General features: G+C 37.6%; 2 protein-coding genes across 2 annotated transcripts in view; one reads left to right on the top strand and one right to left on the bottom strand.

Annotated features, from left to right (window-relative positions):
• LOC149074103 (uncharacterized) overlaps positions 1 to 25,770 on the bottom strand; it is a 239,115-nt gene that overhangs the window by 196,370 nt on the left and 16,975 nt on the right. The window contains exon 4 of the mRNA XM_089247324.1: positions 21,492 to 21,652. Within this exon, the coding sequence (XP_089103450.1) occupies positions 21,492 to 21,652 (161 nt within the window). The remainder of the gene's footprint in view (positions 1 to 21,491; positions 21,653 to 25,770) is intronic.
• Positions 5,345 to 6,106, top strand: LOC149074105 (uncharacterized). Its single transcript, XM_089246685.1, has one exon. It carries the CDS (start codon positions 5,345 to 5,347, stop codon positions 6,104 to 6,106), a length of 762 nt encoding a protein of 253 aa, XP_089102811.1.

Genomic DNA, 25,770 nt, shown 5'->3' on the forward strand with positions numbered 1-25,770 from the left:
AACCATTGTGCAATGCATTCTCCCTCTCCTTTGTACACGCTTGAGTCCCGTATATGCGGGAGGACCAATAACTTTTTGCCCCCCCCCCAATGTTTTTTTGAAAAATATTGGGGAAAAAAAGCACATTCTAAATGCCCATTCATAACAGATCTTGAGGACCGATGCCGAAACATTTTTCGGGGGGGGGGGCTCAACCGCCTTACAAAATTTTTTGGGCTCAAATATCCTCCACTCCTAGGTTCCGGTGCCTTTGAGGGGAATCAAATAAATAATAGTAAAATAAAATTAACACACAAAAAAAAAGAAAATAAGAAATGAATGGAAAATTTCAAAGCCCCCTGAGCCGGGTACCATTGCATTCTAATACTAGGAATATGAAATTTCCTCCTTATAAATCAGGGATTCTCAAACTATCTACGTTAGCAGCATTCTTATATAGAAATTTTAAATACGGTATTTCAATAAATGTTGAAGAGAGGTTAAAAGGTGAAATTTGCGTTCCCCCCCCCTCTGGTCCGGCACCCTAGACATTTGACCCCTCCCCCCCAGCCCTGTTTCCAGTACTCCAACACTTAGGTAGCCAGGGCCGGAACTAGGGAAGAAGGCAGTTTTCACAGGCGGAATTCTTGTGGGGACTGCTAATTCTGGGGGGGGGGGGGTGGAAGAACGAAAAATATCGTTTCGATCGTTTTTTTAGTGGGGAGAGGGTGAAAAAATTACATACTCTTCCCTCCCTCCACGACTAAAATGATCCTGTCTCCGTTGGACCGGGCTTTTGGACAGATCTTTCGCGAGGACCCCGATTTTTTACAGGGAAGTGCTTGGACCTGTCGTAAGCGTAACTTGTATTAAGTCGTATGTTAAGTGCATTAAGTCGTAACTTGTATTACCTGTCGTAACTTGTTTTAAGCCAATGGGATCGAGACTCCCCCCCCCTTATTAATTTCGGAGAGCTGGCTCAATCTTCCCCTCTTCCCCCCCAAAAAAATCGCATGGACACGTTTTCCACACCTAGACTCGGAATAATCACGTCACGTCAGTACAGTGAGTTTCGGCCTTTATACGAAGCTGTGACATGTTAAAAAAAAAGTGGCGATTTTTCCACAAACACTTTTTCCGGCCATTTTACAGGATGCGACCTCTATTTATCGGAAAATACTGTAATTTTTTGTATGTTCCATTGCAAATTAAATTGGGGAATTTTTCTAAAAAAGATGTAGTATTTCTTACTTATGTTATTCAAAAAATTGTGTTTATTTCAAAATGAAGAATTATTCTCAATGTTTTAATAGGGTTCCTCCTTTCCCGATCAATTATTTTTTACGGACGAATTTCTATTTGTCCAGCCGGTGACCGCAAAGAGGGGGTTTTACATACCCTGTTTACGTTCGCAGCACTGTTAGAAATTTTAAATATCTTGCGGCATCACAGTCGATCTCAAGGAGGCATTTCGATGCTTCCCCGCCCTTTCCCGACAATAAAATGATCTTCACTCCTAGTTACAGCCCGTCCGTGGCATCTAGTGGCGTGTTTCCCGGGGGGGGGGGGGCACTCAGCGAGCTATAAGCACGGCCATGGACTCCCACATACTGGAGAAGGGCTTCTAGCCTGGGATCTTTGGCGGACTTTTAATTCCATGTATTTTTTTTTTTTTTCATGATAAAGGGGCCGCACCTTCTGCAGCTGACAAAGAGCATTTCAATAGGGTTCAGTTTCGGCTGCTTCAATGCAGGTTTACTGAATACAATCACCATTTCCTAATTAGAAGGACGGGGAGTGTATAGCGTGTCGCTTTTATGTGGGGAATATGTCACCTGGAGGCATCCGTCCATATGGGGACCTCCCTTCTGATCCTGAAAACTACATTCTTCTTGACGCCGCCGGTCAAGGCTTTAAAAGCTTTTGTGCTTAATGGATGGCCATCCGTGAAGGACGCCGACATAGATGATCCTAATTGGAATATAAAGAAATTACGGTGGTGAAGAAAAATCTAGACGAGGTTTGTGATTCTGCAAAATAAGAATAGCTGTGTTTGGAGCCACTTGAAGTAAACTCCTTGTTTTTCCACTGAAACCCCCCCCCCACCCCCCACAAATGTTGAGATAGACAGTTCCACAGTATTTTATGGTTTGTGTGGACCACATTCGGTTGTGCACGTACAGTATAAACCTTCTGTTAGTAAAACATGTTGTATTACAAGAAAACGGAAAAGTTCCTCGTGATTCCGCACAGTTTCCTGACAGAAAAAGTAAGCAATATTAAATATAGTTACACATTTGTGATAAATTCCTGCATTTTAAGCATTTTCTTTAATGATAATTTATTCAGAATCTTCAAAAACAATCTAGATTTTGCAGCCCTCTAATACTTATAATCAAAAAAGCGTAGTATAAAATAATTTTTTTTCTGTTAGACACATCAATAAATTAATAAAACTTACTATATGTCTTATTTTTTTCAATCATATTTAAAATTTATTTAAGAAAAATTTAAACTCCATTTGGCTTGCGTACTTGTAAAAGTGACAATATTTGAATCGAGTTTTTAATAAGAAATTTATGCAACTAAAAAAATTATTATTTTTCTAATTTAAAACCTGATATATGACTCAATATATGAGAGTAAAATAAATCTTAAATAAGTGACATGTAATTTGATTTTGGGGGAAATATACACTGTATCATAAAATATAAATAAATAAATACAGGGCTTGACAAAAATCATTAAAAAATTTAGGCACCAGCCAAATTTTGTAAGAGCCAAGCATGGTTTTTTCACGAGAAAAGTATCTTAAATAATCTTTTTTCAACCTTTCTGGGAATTGATGACCCCTTCCCAGGGCCGCAACTAGATACTTTGTCATCTGGGGCAATTCGGAATTTTGGCGCCCCTTGCATGTAGAAGAAGCAGTTAAAGGGTGAATTCGACTCACATTCTGGTCCAGCGTCCGGAGCACCAGACCTACCTGCTTTCTCTAGTTGTGGCTCTGCTCCTTTCCATGTTGGAAGACAATTATGAAATCGGAAAATTTTGAGCCATCACTAGATTCTGATTTAGCAATCACATATACAAAATTTTAGGCGCGAATACAGATTTTCCAGTCACCATGGTGACCTGGCACTTGGGGTTTGTCCAACCCTGGAATAAATAAAGATGCATATACTGTTCTAAATATATTTTTTGTATATAGTCATTTTCATGACCCCGCCCAGGGGATTTCGGGATTCATGAGATCTGGGGGATCCTGGGAGGATATACTCAGATTTACGGCATGACTAGATCTGAATAAATTGCCTATGGCGATAGACCGGAGTTGTGCTCGTTTCAATGAGAGAGAGAGAATGAAAGTATATTTTTACTTGGACCGTGATCAAACTAGAATGGGGCTCAAGGGCAAAGGCTACGCCCCCAACAATCAAATAAATTTTTGTTAATTAAATGCTTTTGGAAAATTGGCACCAACTCAAAAATTCTCTGGAAGAAATTCCGTGTCCCCCCCCCCCCAATAGATTGGTTTTCTTGGGTAGCTCATGCTCAGGGGTATCCCATTCCAAGGGCGTAGCGAAGAGGAAGACTTGGGGGTCTGGTCCCCTTGTCCGAAATGTGAGAAAATGACCGAAAAAAGGGAAAAAGATGACCAAATCTATTGTTCTATCGCTTTGGTCCCCCCTGCCGAACGAAATTTCTGGCTACGCCCTTGTCCCATTCACTTTGGTAACAATACATTAAATGATTGTTATACAGTCGAATATCCTGTTATAACGAAGTCCAAGAAACCGGAGAAAACACTTCGTTATAAAGAAATTTCAGATTGTTTGCATTGTTCCTATGTATACTTATTAGAGGGATTAGAAAACCATTCGTTAAAATGATATTTTCGCTGTAACGGTATTCGTTAAAACGGGATTCGCCTGTAATTAGAGCCCGAATTTTCCACTTAAAAAAAATGGCTAAATATGAACTAAAACTGAGAAAATATGTGCTAAAGAACAAATAACCAAGCAAAAAACGCAAATGCGTTTTTAAATGCATCTTTTCTATTTATCTCGGTGCATATTCATTTGCAAAAACATTCTCATGCAAATGATTTCTACATGTATTTTATTTAGGAATTTCTAGTTATTAGTACAAACAACATACATTCACTGACCAATTAACATCTTTGACTCTTGTCGCAAGAGCCTCCTAATTCCTGCTTTACCCAGGGCCCTGCCTGTATACACTTCAATTAATCGACGTTTTCACTTCGATTCGAACTCCCAAGTCTTTGGAAACACCTTTTCTATCAATCGAATCACATAATTTTTCAATTGGTGAAAACGTGTCACTGAAATACAGTGTTTTACGGTTTTCAAAAACCCATCATGAAGAAACGTTGTAAGCGGAAAAACTAAGCGGGACCGACTGTAGTTTCTCATGCATATTTTTTACTGAAAAAGTAATAAAATTTAAGATGATAGACTGGTTCAATCAGGGCTGCAACTAGATGCTTGGTTACCCGGGGCAAGCGCGCATTTTGACGCCCCCCTTGTAATGTTGAAGGAGAGGTTTTAGAATGAAATTTGCACCCCATCCGGTCTAGCGCCCGGGGCACGAGACCCGCCTGCTCCTCCCTAGTTGTGGCCCTGTGTGCAATGGCTTTTGACAGGTACTGAAATAATTATTGAACGGGCTACGGTATGCTGATAGCCAGGGCTGTAACTGGGATTTTTGTCGCCCCCACATTCGATAATTTTGTAACGGTGTTCTCTGTCAAGTAAAGGACGTTTTACATAACGTTTAAATAACACTTTTTTTTCTGTTGAATCTTGAAATGAATACCGTAAAAGTGCTTGAGACTTTAGCAACAGTAATGTTATGATAGTATTATAAGTATATTTCTTCTCAAGCATAAGATTTTGAATCAAAACGACAGATTTTCGGAAACGTCTGTAAAAAAAAAGTGGGGGGGGGGGGGTAATTTTCGGAAAAAGTTCGTTTTTCAGTACTGCTTTCGCATTTATACGACGCGTCGTATAAACGAGGTTCTATTAGAGCCGGAGCCCCCCCAACATTTTCAATAAGTTTACGCCTATGGCGACGGGCTTACTTCAGTGATCTGAAAATGTGCCATGGGCCACTTGAATTCTCTGGAATTGTGCCATGGGTTATTTAAGCGATCTGTAAATGGTCCGCTTAGTTAATTTTCATAAAATTGTGTTTGGGGCAAGCCACATCAGATAACCTTCAGGTCCACATGGGTCCTCAACCCATGTATATACCTATGTTATTTTTCCCGGTATTTACTGCATTTTTAATTGTTCGCATCTAAATTATTTCATTCTTCGCAACGCATAAAAACGTCATGGATGACAATTCCGAGCCGCAAATCAACCGCATTGCTATTAAGCTTCCCCCATTTTGGAAGACAAATCCCACATTATGGTTTATGCAGATAGAGGCCCAATTCTCCTTGGCCAAAATCACAGTAGATGCCACAAAATTTCATCACGTGGTATCGGCTATGGAATCCGATGTCCTCAATTTGGCAAGCGACATCATTATCAACCCTCCTGAAGGTGGCAAGTACGACGCCTTAAAAAAGCGTCTCATAGAACTGCATTCAGAAAGCGAGGCTTGCAAAATACGAACCCTCCTTCAAGGCCTCGAGCTTGGTGACCAGCGTCCATCACAACTTCTCACTCGGATGCGATCGCTTGCCGGGAGTTCCGTTGGTGAGCCACTTCTGAAGTCGCTATGGTTGTCCCAAATCCCAAAAAACACGCAAAGCATTCTGGCTGCCTTAAACGAAGACCTAACCCAACTCGCCGCCGTTGCCGACAAGATCAATGATCTTACCTTTTCACCCCACGTAGATGCCGCTAGAGTGGAATCCCCCACGACGCACTTAGAAAAGCAAATTGAGCAGCTGACCAGGCAGGTGAGCAAACTTTCAACTACTGTCCATGCGTCCCGCTCATATAGACGTTTCTCGTATCGGCGGCCGCGCAGTCGTTCCCGCAATCGTCAATACAAACCCGCCGCAAATAACTTGTGTTTCTACCACACTAATTTCGGCGAAAAGGCTAAAAAGTGTGCATCCCCTTGTGCATACTCGGGAAACTAAGCGGGCGATCGCTAGATGGCCATGACCGCGATTGCCGTATCAGCCGAATCATCTTGGCCGACCGTAAGAATAGAGTAAACTTTCTCATCGATACGGGCGCCGACATTTCGGTACTCCCAAAAATCCACCGCCCACAAGAAAAAACTGATGATGGTCTAGTCCTTCATGCTGCAAATGGCACCAAAATCTCTACATATGGCACTAAACTGCTTACTCTCAACCTAAATTTACGTCGTGCATTTACCTGGTCATTTGTAGTAGCCGATGTCGAACATCCATCATAGGCATTGATTTCCTCAAGCATTTTAATTTGCTTGTCGATGCCAAAAACAGTTGCCTCATCGATAAAGAGACCAATATCTCTTCCTATGGTAAAACCGCTGACGTCAGCTCATCTAGCTCTAGCGTCACTATTCTTTTTGAAGCTTCCGACTTCAACCAAATACTTCTGAAATATCCAGAAATCACAAGCCCCTCTCTTTTATCTGACAAGGCGGGGAATACCACAGTATTCCACCATATTGAAACAAAAGGGCCCCCAGTATTTTCTAAGCCGAGACGCTTATCTGCCGAATTAATGTCAGTAGCACGACAAGAGTTTGAATTCATGATGGCACAAGGTATCATTAGACCCTCTAGAAGTCCTTGGGCTAGTCCCCTTCATATGGTTCGAAAGTCCAATGGCGAATGGAGACCATGTGGAGATTTCCGTCGATTGAATGCTATCACGGTACCAGACCGCTACCCAGTCCCTCACATCCAGGACTGCACTCAACTATTCCACGGAAAAACAATCATCTCAACCTTGGACCTCACACGGGCATACCACCAAATTCCAGTGCACTCAGATGATATCCCAAAAACAGCTGTTACAACTCCTTTTGGATTGTTTGAGTTAGTCACTATACCGTTTGGCCTCCGCAATTCTGGTCAGACTTTCCAAAGATACATCCACCAAGTTTTAACAGGGTTCGACTTCTGTGTTCCATACTTCGATGATATTCTCATTGCTTCCACCAATGCTGAAGAACATACACACCATCTCCATCAGGTCTTTGACCGTTCGAAACAACATTGCCTCAAATTGAATCCAGCCAAGTGTGTTCTTGGTAAGAGTGCAGTCAAGTTTTTAGGTTGCCTCGCTACCCCACAAGGTGTGAAACCACTGCCAGAGAAAGTACAAAGCATCACAGACTTTCCGACCTCAAAAACCATTGCTGAACTCAGACGTTTTTTAGCAATGATAAATTTTTATCAACGTTTCCTTCCGAATTCTGCGACTACACAAGCTCCTCTGAATGAATTCCTGAAGGATTCAAAGAAAAACGATAAGCGCCTTATTCCATGGACCCCAGAGTCCCTCGCTAACTTTGAGAAATGCAAAGCCGACTTATCCCAAGCGGCGACTCTTGCATTCCAGGCCCCTGGGCAACAACTCTCTGTAATGGTCTATGCCTCCGACATTGCCATCGGAGCAGTTCTTCACACTCACGAAAAGGATGGTCCTAAGCCCTTAGCATTTTTCTCAAGAAAGCTATGTCCCGCAGAGCGTAAGTACAGCACTTATGATAGGGAGCTCCTCTTAATTTACGCTGCTATCAAATACTTCCGCCATAGTCTCGAGGGCCAGAATTTTATTATTTTTACCGATCACCGTCCTCTCACATTTGCGTTCACAAAAATTTCAGACTCTGCCTCCCCTAGGCAACTCAGACATTTATCCTACATTGCTCAGTTTAGCACCGACATTCGACATGTATCCGGCTCCAACAATGTGGTCGCGGATACATTATCACGCATACAGAGCATCAATGCCCAGACCATTGACTTTACCGCCATCGCTGCTGCACAACAGAGCGACAAAGAACTTCAAAAGTTGCTCAGTGATCCAACGTGTTCCCTTCAACTTCAAAAACTAGAACTCTCTCCTGGTGTGGAATTGGTATGTGATTGTACCGGACAAAAAATACGACCGTTCGTTCCCGAGAACTACCGAACTGTTCTATTTAAGACATTGCACGGCTTGTCCCACCCTGGGATTCGGGCCACGAAAAAGCTCCTCTGTGAGAAATACATATGGCCGTCTATATGCAAAGATGTCGTTTCATGGACGCGTGCCTGCATGGACTGCCAGCGATCAAAAATCACTAGACACACTAGGAGCCCGCTCCAGCAATTCCCAATGCCTTCGAGCAGGTTCGACCACATTCATCTGGACTTGGTAGGTCCATTGCCTCCATCTAACGGGTTCACTTATTTACTCACCTGTGTGGACCGTTTCACAAGATGGCCCGAGGCGATTCCGATAGAAGACATCTCGGCTGAAACAGTCGCTCGAACTTTTGTTGGGCAATGGATTGCTCGATTTGGGACCCCATCCACTATCCAGGGGTGCAAGTGTCCCTCGTCCATTTCGGAGCAGCAAATTTCATTTTTGGAGCAGAAATTTTGAAAATGGAGCAGAACTAAACACGAACTATATCTGCAATATAAGGAGTAATTTTTCTGTGAAATGTGAAAAGTTTTGCCAAAAATGGTTGAAACAAATAATTCTAAATAAATTCCATTCACAAATTAAAATCCATTTAAATTTTTTCTGAATTATCTTACCTGTCATTAATAAAACGTGTATTACTGAAATGACGAATACAAATTATTACTCTTTTCAAATTAAGCAACATGCATACTGAAAACCTAGGCAGCAAGAATTTCTGCTGCTTGAACACCAAAATCTTATTCCTCCTGATATAACAAAAAAAGTGCGTGCAGAATATAATAAGAGTTTCCGTGAAAAAAAAAATTGGCTTCTCACAGAATTTAAAGGAATTATTAAATTTAAAAGCAAAATGCAAAAAATGAGAAAAATATAAATACCTTATTTACTCAAAGAATTTCTCAACCTAATAGCATGTTAATAGATTACAAATCATGATTCGCTTTCAGAAGTACAGCATCTCAATGACTATTTTTTTCCAATTTTTTATGCCCTTGAACATAAGATTTTGTATGTCTTATTACATTGAACATTAAAGCATTGCATGGACAGATTTTTCAATGTTCGAACAGACTTTTATTTATTTGTTAACAATGAACTCTTTTTCACTGTCTGTGTTACCATGTGCTGAAGATAAAAAAGTCTTCACCAAAACTGGCAAAATTTTGAACTTTGGGCAGCTTTCAAAGTTACAAAGTTTGAATATGTCTGCCCAACATCTATCTCTCTATTCTCTGAACTGATTTCACTTCTTGTAATTGTTTGGATTGTAGTGCAACCTATTCATCACACATAATCAATAGTTCTGTTGGTGATACAATGTTAAACAACATCCCAGCAATACGTGAGGGAGTAATGTACCATCCCAGCAATGCACGAGAGGGAGTGCGAAAAACAAGAAAGGGTGAAAATATTTCATTCTCTCCAACAACATGTTTTGGAAAAGTAGGACATTAATATATATTAGGTATCTCACAGAAGTTATGTAAAATGAGCATGCCCTAGTACAAACTCCTTCCTCCGACTATTGTTAAGAGCATGCCTCTCCCCCACCAATGCAGTGGCGGACCGTGTGGCCTTATTGGGCGCCGCTCAAGGAGGGGTGCCAAATGGAGTTGAAAGGGTGAAAAAGGTTGTCGACCAAAAAAACGTAGTCCGTAGCGCCAAAAAAAAGGTTCTGCATGGGTAGAGATTTTTTTCTCTCGAGCCGGCCCCGTTCGCCAAATCCGGATTTTCGCGATGTGAAATTGTTACGATCGGCAACCGCCGACGATAACCACATGACCGCATAGTGGCTAGATGACAAAACTATGAATATTTTAGCTGGAGTTTTTACAGATTCTATTTTTTCCCAACGATCTCCGAAAAATTTCGGTAATTTAAACGAGTAAACCAATCCTCTTTTCGATGCATGCCGTCTTAGAACGCAAGTTGGCAGCCGCGAAATTACCGTTATTTTCAGTATATAACCTATAACCAGCAGGAGAAAAAACGGTCTCCGAAATCGGAAAATTCGGCATATTTATTCAGGGACTTTGATAGCCCGCCGGTTATACCAATAACAGTACAGGACTTTATACTTCAAGGTAGTATAACTACTTTCCAAGGTCACGAGATAACGCGATTGTGGTAGATGGTGGGAAGTGAAAAAAAATGAAGTTTCTCCCCCCCCCCCCGTATCTTTTTCCGTGTCTCGGAAAGAACGCGTCCCGTGAACAACATTTTCATGCGAATTTTTGCTTACTTAAGGGTATTTGACGTACTACAGTGCATTAGCGGTACCTCCGCGAACCACAAACAAGAATTGGCGCAAATGCGCAGGGATTCGGCGCCTTGGCGCACCATGTAGCAAGAGAACAGTTTCGGCGCAGTTTGGCGCAGCTCTTGCACCCCTGACTATCACTACCGACCAAGGACGCCAGTTCCAGTCCTCCCTCTTCTCTTGTCGAAATTATTGGGCGTTAAACAAATTCACACGACCCCATACCATCCTGCCAGCAATGGACTAGAGGAGCGGTTCCACCGATCATTGAAGCAGTCGTTTCGATGCCCCACCGATCATCGATGGACCGAGACACTGCCGCTTGTTCTCCTGGGTTTGCGAGCAGCCTTCAAAGAAGATATACAGTGCTCCACTGGAGAGATGGTGTACGGTTCCCCAATCAGACTACCAGCCAAATTACTTAATCCAACACCTAAATCAGAGGAAGATACATCAGACTTCATCCTTCGACTGCGAGAAAATATGCAAAAGCTAACACCAGTGCCAACATCATCTCACTGAAAACCAACGACCTTCGTCCATCCTCAGCTCGATAAGTGCACCCATGTCTTCGTGCGCCGCGATGGTGTGACAAAACCTTTACAGCAAGCATACGTTGGACTGTTCAAAGTGCTCAGACGTTCTGAGAAACATTTCACCATCAACCGAGGAACTAGAGAAACCCCAATCAGTGTAGACTGGCTAAAACCTGCCTTCACATTATTGGAGGAGAACTGTTCATCGACAACCGAAGCAACAGATACAAAGGCAGATCCTACTCTACACACATCGACGGTACCAAGTCCGACTCAAACCACAACAACACGCTCGGGTAGGCACGTACGTTTCAACCCTAAGTACAGCAACTCGTGTGTGTAATCAGAGATCGTACCGTTGGTACTTGGTGGGAGTAGTGTGGTGTATATCTAGTGCGGCCTAGAAACAACAAATAGTAGATTCAGTAGTGCCAGGAAGAGACAAAAAGGAGAGATGAATCTGGCAACACGAGGAGTTGGCACTTTTGGCTAGACCACGCTGTACTGATAGGACACTCTTCCGTCGCTTTACTAAAAACATGTAATTGTTCTTATATTATGTTAAATTAAAAAAGAGGTTATAGTAGATATATAAAAAAAAGGCTGACTTGAGTTCTTTTCCGACTCCGACAAACTCCCATACAGTTTTTCGAACACATCGTGCGACCGATAAACATTGCAATATCAATGATGTTTTAATTTATTTTACTTTATTGAACCATAAAATAAGCATAAGAAACTTTTGCACATCAATCATCAAATTTTAAGTAATATGAAAAAAATTTATGAAAAATGTTCAATTTTGTCAATTTTCATCAACTGCAAGTACGATGCAAGATGTCAATAGATTTTAAATTTTTTTACGTCATTTTTCTTTTTATTAAAGGAGGCTACTTTTCCGCACTATAGCGATTTCCAAATAAATTTTTTTTTTTTTTTTTGACCCACCCAAATGCACATCCTTTATGTGTACATCTTATATTATGTCTAAGTATACATTTTTGGTGAATGTTAAACTATGTATTTGATCAATAAAATTGACCATGATTATAAGTAAGGGAATAATTGTTCACCCACTTCAGTGTAATTATATCTGAACCTTCAGTTGTATGCAGAACTGCAGCAAGAAAATTGTTTGTGGTAAAATAAATGAATTTGGAGATACTGAAAATTCTGAGAAATCAGAATGGTGCCTGAATTTTTTTTTCTCCAAATTTTTCAGACCCCGCAGAAAATGTAACCAAAAGTGTCCTGATAAGTAAAAAATAAAACCTTTCAGCTATGTAACCAGAACCACAGTTTTTTTTTTTATAATCGAACCCAACTTTCAGGAGCTAAAAAATCTCATGCTTCTCTTTTTCTTAAATTCCTCACTGTTAAAGAATATCCCTACTTCATTAAATTAAATTCCGAAATATTTTCAAAGGAGCAGTGATAATTAAAAAATGATCTGGCTAAGAGAAAGAGATAAGTCATTGTGAAGATTCATTACTCTGGAGGTGTTTTACACTTGTCCAAATTAACCATTTTTGGGAACTTAAAACTACAGAATAACTTGAATTATCATTAAACACATAAATGTCAATAACATTATTATATATTAATATCACTTTATACAAGAAACCTGTCATGTATAGCAACAGACCTACAGAATGCCTTCATCTGGCTGACGATTTTAACAGGCAAATTTTCTGGGTCAGGTTTGTATTATCAGCATCTTGAAAATTCAAGCTAAGGCTTATTTTCTGCTTAGGTGTTATTTTCACATAAGAAAAACTATACTTTTTGTTCTGTTTCAATTGAAGATGTTCGTTGCCAATGTTCAATTCAAGAATCCCGAAGTTATTTTCTTTTCATTATGAGATAATGTTATTTTTGTCTCTTGATATTTCAGTTATGAAAGTCTGATGTACCTGTATAAAACTTATAAAAAAGTATTGCAAAAACATGTAAATATTTTTTGAATGAAAATTCAGTTTACATACATTGGTTCGCTTCTTCACAGATGCTTCAATTTATTTATACAAAGATTTGTGTGTGTGAAAAATTATTGTGTATTATAAATAAATTTTTGTAGGTATGCTTATCACATATAACAGGTATATTTTTTAAACGAAGGTCCATGGTTACAATTTTCTGTTTGTGATTTCTTGTAAAATATTTTAATATGTGGATCTCGTACCTAAATGCTTACATAAAAAAGGTAGAAGAATTATAAAAAGGGTGTTTGTGATTCCAAGAAATTATTTATCATCACATTTTTGTTCCTAAAAAATCATTAAAAAATATTTCAAAATATACATATTCTAAACACTGCACTATGCAGCAATTTTTGGAATACATAAACTAAGCTCAAACTAAAATGTTAACCTGAAAGTAACACATTTTCTTCGAAAACAAACAATATTCCCTAAAAAAACCAATTTTCCCTCCCAAAAAACCAGAGTTTTTAGGCTAAAAAACCCAGCCCGGGGGAAATGGGTATCTACACGGGGAGCAAATTTGACAACCCTGGGCGTAATACTTGAACGGCCCCTAAGGGCGGGAGCATGGCCCCCACAAGGGGTAGGCTGACAAGGCTCCAGCCCTGGGGCTTGATTTTCACCTTTTTTTGTTTTTTAACGCTGTAAATTCATCATAAAGGGGGCCCGCGTAAGATCCTGGCCTGGGGGCCTTGCTCTAGGATGTGGGGGCCATGGGCGGGAGTGCCGTCATAAAGAATGGGCACACCCAGGCACGGCTTGGGGGTCAAAGAGAAGAAGCCTCACAAAAATTAGATCTGGTTGAAACTTTCGATAATTTGCCTAATAGGCCTCAGAAAAATCCCTTGGCCTGGGGGCCCCCATCAAAGATCCCAGCGCAGGCAGTGTTGAAGGATGTGTGGGACCTCTTATACATTTATATTATGTCAGGGGTTCTCAAACTTTTTCCACCCGCGTCACCTCTTTTCCTAATCAATGCTTATCCGCGGCTCCCCAGAGCAGTTCAACAGTCTTTTCAAAAAACCTTTTCAGGGTGCTGCAGCACACAGTTCAAGAATCCCTGCATTATGTATTTGTATCACTTTCTGTTTTCAATGTAAGCTTCCCCAATATTCTAAAACCACTTTACTCAAATGACCCGCAATGTTACTGTGTGGTGATGATTGTCAATTTAAATTATCGGGAAACTTGAAACGCGAATTCAACTAAATCATCAACAATCCAATCATTGATTAAAAACTGTAAAATACATACAATAGAACTATTTGATTTCAGAATACGCATTAGCATGGTTTTAAAGAATTGATGATCAAAACCATCATTGATTGATGATTAAACCCATTTTCCACCACTTAATCGGTTTATAATAGAATTTCACAGTTTTATGTGAATATTATGAGGGGGACTCAGGGCATCTGTCCCAGAGACATTTTGAATTCATTATCTTTAAAAAACATTTTAAATTAACAGAAATTGAAAAATATAACACATAAAGTATTTTTCGTTCAATATTTTAATTTATTCAAAAAAAAAATTTAAATTTTTGATTGTCTTGGGCAGGGCCGTCTTTAGAGCATCATGGGGTCCCAGGGCCAAGCGATTTCACTGAGATCCCGCCTGGCAAATTCTGGTTCTCATTTTTGTGAGACCCGCGTTCTCTTGAAGCCCCGGGCCCACGCATTAAGACGGTACTGGTCTTTAGGCAGACACGGGACCCCCATAACCCTTCTGCATAGGTTTGTTACATTTTACTGTAGTAAAAATCTTACCATTACTACAAAAAGTAGGTTGAAGAACGGATCATCGCTAAAACAAATAGATTCAAAATAAACGGGACACTACTTCAAAAAAGGGACGTATGGTCAGGCGAAAATATATGCAAATATTATGGCCTGTACAGACAAATGTCTCGCCTACTTTGAGCAACACCAATTATTTCTGACTTCCGGCATCCCTGTTTCTGAGACACATAAAACTTTAATTTCTGCATACTCTTCAATGTCATTTTGGGTGATGACATTTTTTTTTTTTGCACTAACTGAATTAAATTTAATATATAAATGACTGATTTGTATTAATCCTTTGCCATTGTTTCTTTGAATATCACAACCAGTTCACTATTTTCCCAAAAGCCAGTATCTGTAATTTGAGTTTTAAATTATTTTAGCAAGATTAACTTTTTCTCTTCGACACACACAAAAAATATCTTTTGCTTTTGTTGTAAAATCCACATATATATTAACACACTTTCTCACAAAAATACATACATTTGTATTGCAATCATTCACTGGACTTGCACAGGAACGGAGTATATCATTAAAGTAATTTTGCGTTTACTTTCTTCAGGGTTCATACAAAATTTTCAAAATGAAAAGTAAGGAGTTTTTAAGGACTTTTTAAGGAGTTTCAAGCAGTTTTTAAGGAGTCATGGCAAACTTCATAACTTACAAATTTTACAGCAAAAAAGGGGAGGGCACATATGCAAATTTATTTTTAATTTGCAAACAAACTTTCCCTCTTCTCAAAAATATAGATGTAGAAGTGGTTCAAAAATTACAAGTTTTGATTTGTTACCTGACATCATAAGAATTCATAAAATAATCAATCCACGTACATGCTTTCTGTTGTCACCAAAGTGTTCTAAAACCTTCAAGTTTCAGTCAAAAATATAACTCGTAACAGCATCACATAAATTCTAAAAATTCTAAAAGTGATATTCATTCCAATTATTCAAAATAAAAACCACAGCCGACAAAGATTTTTCTTACAAAATTATTTATATTTGCAGCAACTCTAGACACACACACACACACTTCCAGCACGACTACCTAGATAGTAAATTGCCCATAGATGGTAATAGACCTGAGTTGTGCTTGGTTTGAAAGAAAGCCCCCTCCCCCCGGAAATCACCCACTCAAACAATCTGGGAATGTGCTGCGGGCCACTCAATTGAAGTAAGAATTCGCCACGAGCCACTTGAGGCAGGCCACATTTAGGCCGTGTTGAGCACATGTATGCTTTAAAATAAAGGGCTGTTCAAGTATTACATCAGCAAATTTTCAGCAATTTTTGACTCGCCCCTCTTGTCAGAAAACGTCAGCAAAACTCTCACCCTCCCCCGTCAGCGCTCTGCTCCCTTCCTCCTAACGCTTATTGGTGGAATCTGAATTGGGGGCTTCCCCCCAGATGATCAAAAATTTATTTTTTTTATCCACAAAATATTTTTTAAAAGAATTGTAAAAATATTTTTTTACAATTTCGAAACAAAATATTTTTATATGTTGTTATAATCAATTTTTGTTAATTTCAATGCTATTTGAAGGCTAAGAACCCGATATTGCTCAAGAAATTCATTGCGACCCTACCTCTCTAAGCCTTTGGTAACCCTTGACCCGCGGTAAACATTCGGCCTGTGCGGACCAAATGTGGCCCTGGCGTTATGATGTGACCTGTCCCTAAATCTATTTTTGTAACAATGAACCAAGTGACACATTTACAGATCGCTTAAGTGATTCGTGGCACAATTCCAGACCATTTAAGCGATCTGTGGCACATTAAGCGATCCCTTGAGTGACATGCGACAAAGTTTTAGAGCATTGGTCCTGCCACCAGTGCGGTTCTACATCACTCAAGTTATCCGCGGCACATTCCCAGATTACTTAAGTGATCTGCGGCATAATCACGGATCAGTTATATGACACGCGGCACAGCTCCAGAGCATTTGGATCCGCTAAATATTTGAAGATCACTAGAGTGGCTCTGTAGGAGACTCAATAGGGAGAATGTTAGTTCAGGTGCCCACAAACTAGTGAAAAGTTTTACTCGTTTTTCGCACACCGAGTAAGACGCCATTAAGAATATTTCATATTTTTTATAAAGGGTGGTTGATGACGTTAAGAATCATCTAACCCCCCCCCCCCTCCACGTCATCAAGTCAGCAAATCCCCATCCATGCTGACGTAATACTTGAATGACCCCTAACATCAAGATACCCGAAAGTTATTTTCTGAAGGTTAAAAAAAGTGGGTTCAGCTATAGCGGCTGATCGGCTCGTCCTCCCCCTCCCCCCTGTGAAACCAGACGTGGCTCGGGCTGTCACTTTTAAAAGCCGGGTTTTACTAGCAGGTTTTCTATGCTGCGCGCAACGTGAATCACCCAGCCTGACACGCCGTCTATTCATCAATATGAACAGCAGTACGACTGTTTTCCTACAGAGCGCAATACGGCTCACGACAGCACTTTACGTCGGGCGTGATTGGCAGACTGCTTCTGGAGGAGTTAAGCGTCGTGTGTCGCGCGTTTCAGCGATCTTCCCTTCAGTTTCGTGTTGTGTCTCTTCCCTTTAAACCGGAGCATACAGCAGATAGAGTATATGACGCCAGGGTCATTTGTCGCAGTTAGGTTCACATGACTGAGGAACTCTTCTCTGAGCAGACTTCCAGCTATCTTGTAACACACTATTAAACCCAATTGTGTTCTTTGTGCTTTGTCAGTTGCCTCATCAGCTATCAATGTAAAGTATGTGGCTACTTGCAAAGCCGTCAAAGTTTTCCTCTCTAAATATAGATTGCCTCTGTAAGTTTGTCTACTGACACATTCGATAGATAGGTGGCATTCTTGTCGCATGTAGCAAGATAGAAAAATATACAAGAAATAGAATCCTATCTTTTGTGTGGGTCAAAGATGGTAAGATTCTAATGAGAAAGCAATCAGGTGATCGATCATTTCGCGTAGTGAATTCAGATATATTGAAAAATTTGTAACTCGGGTATGTGATTGATTTTGCTTGTTTTTTTTAAATGGATCAGAATTTGACATTTTCTACAGTTGATGATTTCAACATATTTTGTTATGACAGTATATCTTACCATGGCCCATTTAAATATACATAGTTTACGTGCAAATTTTGACATCTTTGTAGCATATTTAGATCAGCTTGATATAAAACCCTCAATAATAATACTCAGTGAAATCTGGATCTCTGAATGCGAAACTTCGTTTTACAAGATACATGGGTACAGAAGTTTATTTAAATGTGGAACCATAAATCGCTCTGGTGGTGTAGCACTATTTTTTTCTGAAAGTATAATTTTTAATAAGTTGCATTTAAATGAGATGACATGTGTTGATTCGCTGTTGGTTGATTGTACTTACGGGAAATACAAATTTATTTTATTAAGCATTTATAGGTATCACATGTATTCTATTGACACATTCATAAACGAAATTAATTATTTGCTTGATTATAAACGAGATAAAGATATGTATTTGATCGGTGACTTAAACATTGATATTTTAAGATCTGAAGACTTAAATATTTTTTCTTATGTGAATTTGATGTCAAGATCTGGATTTGAATCGTTAATTAATTCAACTAGAGAAACCGATGAAACGTCAACTTGCATAGATCATATTTTTTGTAGATCCAGAAATTTAAATTCAAAAAACGCTGTACTTCTCGATTTGTGCATAACTGATCATAAAATGGTTTATTTTACTTAGAAACAGATCATGACAGCAATGACTCAAATTGTAAAACAAGGTGCTTTACCTATCTTGATAAAAATCAATTGATTAATCTTGTGAAAATGGTTACGTGGGATACTGTTTACAGTTGTGAATCTGCAAACTCCGCAATGAATACTTTCTTGGATTTAGTTAGGAATTGTGTTGATGCTTCTACTAGAGTTAAGTATAATAAAAGAATAAGAAAACCCTGGATTACGAAAAAAATTTATGAAAAAATTAAAATTAAACATAGATTATTGAAAGAAATTAAAAAGAAACCGTTTGATATTGAGCTGCGATATAATTTCAAGACATTTAGAAATATCTTAAACAATGAGATAAAACAAAATAAGAATGACTATTATACTGCAGCATTTATTCAAGCAAACGGTGATTCGAAATCTCAATGGAATTTAATTAACAAATTAATTGGTGAGGATAAATATAGCAGCACTGACACAGTTTTTACTGAAACAACTGGTGAAATAACGAATCCAATTGATATTGCTGAATGTTTTAATGACTTTTTTTCTAATTTTTGTAACAATGATCTTCCTAATAATTCTAATTCATTAAATTGTTCAAATTTAAATTTTTTTGAGAAATCCTTTTTTATGTATACCTTACGGATAGTCATGAAGTATTGAGTATAATAAATTCTTTACACTCCAAAAAATCGTCAGATTTGACAAAATTAATTCCATAACATTGAAGTGCATTGCACCATATGTAAGTGATGTCTTATCGTTTATTTTTAATTTAAGTTTTATCACTGGCGAATTTCCAGAGTGCCTGAAACTTGCAATTGTATCTCCAATACACAAGAAAGGGGACAAAAAGAATGTTAATAATTACAGACTGATTTCTTTACTATCTGTCTTCTCAAAGGTCATAGAAAAAATAATTAAATTCAGAATAATTTCTTGACAGCATTAATTTTTTTAGTGAGAACCAATTTGGATTCAGATTTGAAAGGCAAAAAGTACAGAGGACGCTCTTGTTAATTTTCTTTCAAATGTGTATATAGCAGATAACAATAATTGTAAAGTTGCGTCATTATTTTTAGATATCAGCAAAGCTTCTGATACCGTGAATCACAGTATTCTTCTAACCAAACTAGAATATGCAGGAATTCAGGGTTTGCCACTTAAATTTTTCAAAACATATCTTACTAACAGAGTTCAAAGTGTGAAAGTAAATTCCGTTTTGAGTTCTAAAAGACAAATTACATCTGGTGTACCTCAAGGATCAATACTTGGACCTATTTTATTCCTAATATATATAAATGACCTGTGTAACTTTAATTTGAAAGGAAAAATCACTGCTTTTGCTGATGATTTAGCTCTTTGTTACTCTGAAAGCTCTTCAATCAACTTGAGGAATAACATGCAAAATGATCTTAACTCAATAAATATCTGGTTTAGAAATAATAATTTAAAATTAAATACAGATAAAACTAAATATCTGTTATTTGGTTCTGGTACTTTCGATGATTTTGGTGTCCTAAAATATCATAGTGTGACAGATGGCTGTATCTCGAATTGTATGTGCACAGTTGTAAATAGAGTAGACACCTTCAAGTATTTAGGGATTTTTTTAGATTCAAAATCGTCCTGGAAAACACATATTAATTATTCGAGTGTAGAATTAAATCGGAACATTAGGAAATTTTATTTTATCAGGAATAAATGTTCCCAATCTATTTTAAAACTTCTTTATTTTGCGTTAGTAGAATCTAGATTGAGTTACGGCATTACATGTTGGGGTGGGACATACTTCAGCAATCTTTCTTCACTTTTTGTCACACAGAAGTCCTTCATACGTATCATTCCGAGTAAAAATAGACTCACGCATACATTTCCACTTTTCAATCAATTAAAGCTACTCCCTCTGCAATATCTGTACATTTATAAAAGTTTAAAAATGTTTTATAAAAGAAGTGGCCATGTCAATCTGAAATTACATTAGTCTGGAATGCAATTTAGACGTCATACTATACAGGTACCAGGCCAAATAAAACTAGTTTCCAAAAATTTTTCCTTTATTTAGCTCCTAAAATATTTAATTTACTTCCTCAGTTAATAAAAGAACAATCTTCATGTACATCTTTTTTTTATCAATTTAAAATCTTGGTTGTTAACTCAAGATGATTTAAATTATCTGTTTGATATTGTAATGTAATCATCTTTTATCTTGCATACGCTGCTGAATGCCAAATTTTTTTGTTTATCAATTCCATTCTTGTTGCCACTTATTTCTTGGTGTTATATATATGTGTGTTTTTTTCTTTTTTTTTTCTCTCATTATTTATGCCGACAGATATGTATCGGATATTGTTTTGTGTTTAAAAATCTTAAATAAAGGAAATTTGAATTTCTTTGTCACCAAGGTCCTCACCAATGAACTTAACTACAGAAAAAAAATTATTGCAGACTGCCTATTTTTTTTTTATCATGAAGTACAAAATCTTCAAATACTTTGTTCACATTCATATTTTTTTCCTTAGTCTTCTGCACAGCAATCAGTTTTTTCTGTAAACAAATACAAGGGATTTTTGGATGCAGTTTCTGATGCACTCACAGCTTGTTTGTGTTTCTGGCAGGGGCGTAGCCAGAAATTTCGTTCGGGGGGGGGGGGGACCAAATTGACAGAACAATGGATTTGCCCATCTTTTTCCCTTTTTTCGGTCATTTTCTCACATTTCGGGGGGGGGGGGGGACCAGACTCCCAAGTCCCCCCCCCCCTCGCTACGCCCTTGGTTTCTGGCTATATACATATATGCTTGTTGACACATCTTGTTGGGTGATCACCAAATTACACCCCTTGGTCAATCCAGGGTCCTTTATCAAAAAACATAGAACATATTTTCAAAATAAAAGACATCAATTCATTATCTCAAATAAAAAGATGAGAGGTCAAAGCCAATTTTTCAGCCGCTATAGGAACCTGGCATCTGAGATTTTTCGTGCTCTGGTCTATAGCCAGGAAAAAATTAACTATACATATACACACGTAAGCCATGTCAGTAATTTAGAATCCATATATATATATATATATATATATATATATATATATATATATATATATATAAAATAAAACATACCCAGACATCTGAATCTGTCTTTTCACAGTCATCTTTTCACAAGGTGGGCTTGATGAACTTTGAAGTTCAGAACTCTGAAGCAATGAGGGCGAGGGAAGCATCAGTGCACTTCTTGACGACTTCTCTCTCTGTTCATCAGTGTTTTCATCTGGTTTTGACATCTATAAAAGGAATAAAAATTTTATACACACCCTGTAAATGAAAAATTTCTTCAGTTCACTGAAAAAAAAGCCAGAATTCTGTGATAGAAAGGATGAACACTGAAAATAGTGCTTAATGTTGATATGAACCAACTTTTCCTAATGTCAAAAAAACTGAGATTAGGGTATGCTGCACATACGTGAGACACATTAAAGAACGATAATTTAAATCAGTTAATTTTTACAAAAAATTTGTTGGTTTACATAACAAAATTCAAATTCCATTTTTAATCTATTAAGGACTTACTATTATCTGCTAGGGAGGGGGGTTCAGTTGTGGCAGTGATTTCAATACTACCAAGGGGTTGTAGGGGTATAGGAGTGGGATCCACCAATTCAATTTAAGCCTAAAAAACAATTACTACCTTATTGGTAGTCCTATTATTATTATTACCCTACTCACTTGGGGTCACGTTCTTGGAGCTTCCTGCATCTACCAATACGTGGCTTCATTGGGATAGGATTCATCTGAATAAGAGAAGGTGGATCTGGGAGGTTTACAATAGGCTTAAGTCAGGTTTTTTACTCAAAGACCATGCATACCAGAATGCGGGTTAGTTATTGATAATAATAACTGTATAGAATGGGATTTACCCACTTCTGAATTGGATGGCTTCTCAATTGACACTAAATCACAAGACAAATTAAAATGTGTGCTAATAAAGGCCAGAAGCTTGGGTAATAAAATATTTTAGAAACTAAGATAGCTGTAGAGGGCCTGGATCTTATAGTCATTACAGAACCTTGGGCAAACAATGGGGATGAATCTTTCTTATACACTTCAGGATAAGATACTTTAAGAAATAGCTTGGATATCAAAAGGGGTGGAGTTTTGATATATGTAAAATCATGTTTGAAGGCTAGAGAGTATCGAGCAGAGAAGTGATATTGTAACTATATGGGTTAAGCTTAAAAACAAAAGTAGTCAAACTTATTGTAAGGGTTTGTTATGGTCCACCGAATAGGGATCCAAACTACATCGCCAAATTTCATGATGAAATTTCCTACATGTGTAAGCATAAGAGGGTTGTCATATTACGGGATTTCAATTATGCGGTTATCAATCGGGAGAACCTTTTAGCTAGAGATCAATATGAAAGAGACTAAGTTGGTGCTCGATAATTTTTTGTATCAGAAGCCACTAAGTACTGCTATTTTGGATTTAGTTCTCACTAGTTCCAAGGATCTTGTTTTAAACAATTATTATAATAGCAAATAAAAGAAGTTTTATTATTTTATGAAGAATGTTCTTTATACTATTGAAAAAATTTTAACTTTTTTCAGCACAACTCATTTACCTCTCAAAGGCGGTAAAATGGTAATGAACTGCCCAATATGCATACCATAGTTGTGCTCGGTTCAAAAGAAAGACAGATGGGATACCCCTGTCTCGTATTTTGTTAAATATCTAAAAAGTTCCAACACAAAACTAATCTATTGTGCAGCAACATTGCGATTCAGCTTGAGAAACAATCAAGGAGATAACAGAAACTAGGCATATGCTTTAATGCCCAATCTGATCATTTTTGCCGAATTTAAAAAAAAACTGCCAAAAGTAGTTTCTTCAAATATTCTTCAAAATAAACTAAACAATGTTTTTTTAAACATTCGGAATTTGCTTGTAATAAACTTTGGTGAAATTCTAGAGCGGAATAAAGAACAATTATTGTCATAAATCATTGTACCAGATATTATCGTGGAAGCCTCAGGCCCGTCATTTAGGAAGGGGGGGGCGAGGGAAATATGTATTTGAAAATACACTACAAATGGTTATATATATATTACATACACACGTACCTTTAGTACATGCTCTTTGCCCCCCCCCCCGAAAAAAGTTGAAATGACGGCCCTGGGAAGCCCTTATGCAAATGAGCTCGTTGTGCCATCCTGGGTGGCACTCACGTCAAGATTGCTCTGGGTGTCAAATATAATACATGTAAGATCTTTCAATTTAAGAATCCTCACTTCTATTGGATAAAAAATTTACAAAAAAGTTTTTCGCAACTAATAATTTTTTTAAAGATTTAATGAAGCAACCAACCCATTGCTATAGCACTTAATGTATCAATGACAAAGATTGTGTAAATAGTGCTGATTCTTGTCACAAATAGATGGGGGCTTTTTACAAAATGCCGACTTGATTCCTTATTTCTAAGTCATAAAATTAAGATATGAATAGGCCATTATCTTCTCTAGCATTTGTTTGCAAGCCTTATCGATCATGTATTCTCCATAATAGATGAAAGATTAAATTCTAAACACAGCAGGTAACAAGAAACTGCCAAAATTTAGTAACTTGTGTTTTTTTTAAAACTGTATGTGCAAAAACTTGGCGATACTGCACAAAGTACTTTTAATTTAGTAATGTGTTGAAAAAGAATGTTAAATATTCTAAATTCACAAGAAAATCTCATTGTGTTCAAATGTTTCCAAATTGATTTGATAATTCAAAAGTTAAAAAATTGCATATAAATTTTAGGATTCATCCATTCAACTTTGAAACAGCCTAATGGGTCCAATAACAAAAAAGGTTTTATTACACCATGTTGCACTGAACTCTAATAAAAGGAAGAATTTTAACACTTATATTTCTTATCAATACAAGTAATTTAAAGTTTGAACATAAGACTTTTTATTCAAATATACAACTAATAAAACCTTTCAAAATGGATACTATATATTAACATTATTCTTGATAAAATCCTCTAGTAATTACAGTAAATTATGATTGCATGACTACAAAATGAAGTAATTTTTCATAAATCAGTTTCTTTCTTTTTTTTTGCACTCAGTTTGGAAGAAACCTATTTTTTCCAACTTGGAAGAAACTTCCTAACCCTGGTAGCGCATAATTGGTTAATGTTGTAGATACGTCAAAATGCTTTTAAAGCACTTCTTCAAGTTCTGCAGGACTCAAAAGAATTTTCTTATCTTTTAAATTTATTCTTTATAAGCTGAGAAATCTATTACAGCAAAAAAATGCTAAAATTTTTTTTTTTTTTTCAGTGTTGCATTGAAGGGAAAAAAAATGAGGATTGACAATATTTTCCGATATTGTAAATTGCTATTATATGTAATTAAATTGCAAAGGTGATCTATGTATAGGTATGTAAAAAACAACACCAAATTTTAAATTCCGAAACAATAGGTGACTTTTTTTATAGTTCGGCCTTTAAATAGTTAATGAGCAACACCTTGCAAATCGGAAACACATAAACCAATTTATTATGAAATAATATTGTCAATACATCAGAGATACCAATGAGGCGCTATAGTGTGTCAAATACCCGAAATTTCGGAAAAGGATGTATAAAAATTTGGTTCCCGCATCCCGCAAAACGTGTTCTTTCATAGTTCCAAGAAAAAGAGAAAAACCTAACTTCCCCCCCCCTTCTTATTTTTTCTTTTTACTGTCTATCATGATCGCATGACCTTGAAAAAGTTTTTTTACTACTTTGTATGCTGTATTGTATTGATGTACATGTATAGGCGTAAAGTTATTCAAAATTTTGGGGGCTCCGGTTCAATATAACGAAACTTCGCTTATACGACACGTCGTATAAATGAAGTTTATACGCTCATACAGGTCAAAACGTTGTATAAATACGAAAATCGTTTTACTGAAAGTTTTTGAAAAAAAAATCCCTCTTTCTTTCTCCAGCCACAACAGTTTTTAAATAATTTAATGGTTATAATTCAAAATCACTGGTTTCTATTTCTGTGGAAAAAAATTGTGGTAGGCTGTCTATCGTGGACAAGGCTTCAAGTTTCAACATGAACACTTTCTTTGTGCCAATCTCGTCGTGGTACTTTCTTTCAAAAAGAACAAGCGGACCAGGCTCTATCGGATTTAGCCGATTTTAGCCATTGCCCCTGTGAAAGGGCGGGATCGGGGGAGGGGGCAAAGAGCATGTACTAAAGGTATGCATTTATATATATATATATATATATATACACACCATTTGTGGTGTATTTTCAAAATCCGGGGGGGGGCCTCTCCTCCTGCCCCCCCCCCCTAAATGACGGGCCTGCCGTAGACTTCCAAATGTTTAGAGTGACTGGCCTATACTACGAAGGCC

The sequence above is a fragment of the Pholcus phalangioides genome, unplaced genomic scaffold (assembly GCF_987345545.1).
Source record: "Pholcus phalangioides strain wild (caught in Gottingen) unplaced genomic scaffold, Ppha-v1.0 ptg000017l_1, whole genome shotgun sequence".
In the NCBI taxonomy this organism is placed as follows: Eukaryota; Metazoa; Arthropoda; class Arachnida; order Araneae; family Pholcidae; genus Pholcus; species Pholcus phalangioides.

Excerpts from the sequence above, each read along its gene's own strand:
- LOC149074105 (XM_089246685.1), top strand. The coding sequence starts at position 5,345 with ATGGATGACAATTCCGAGCCGCAAATCAACCGCATTGCTATTAAGCTT.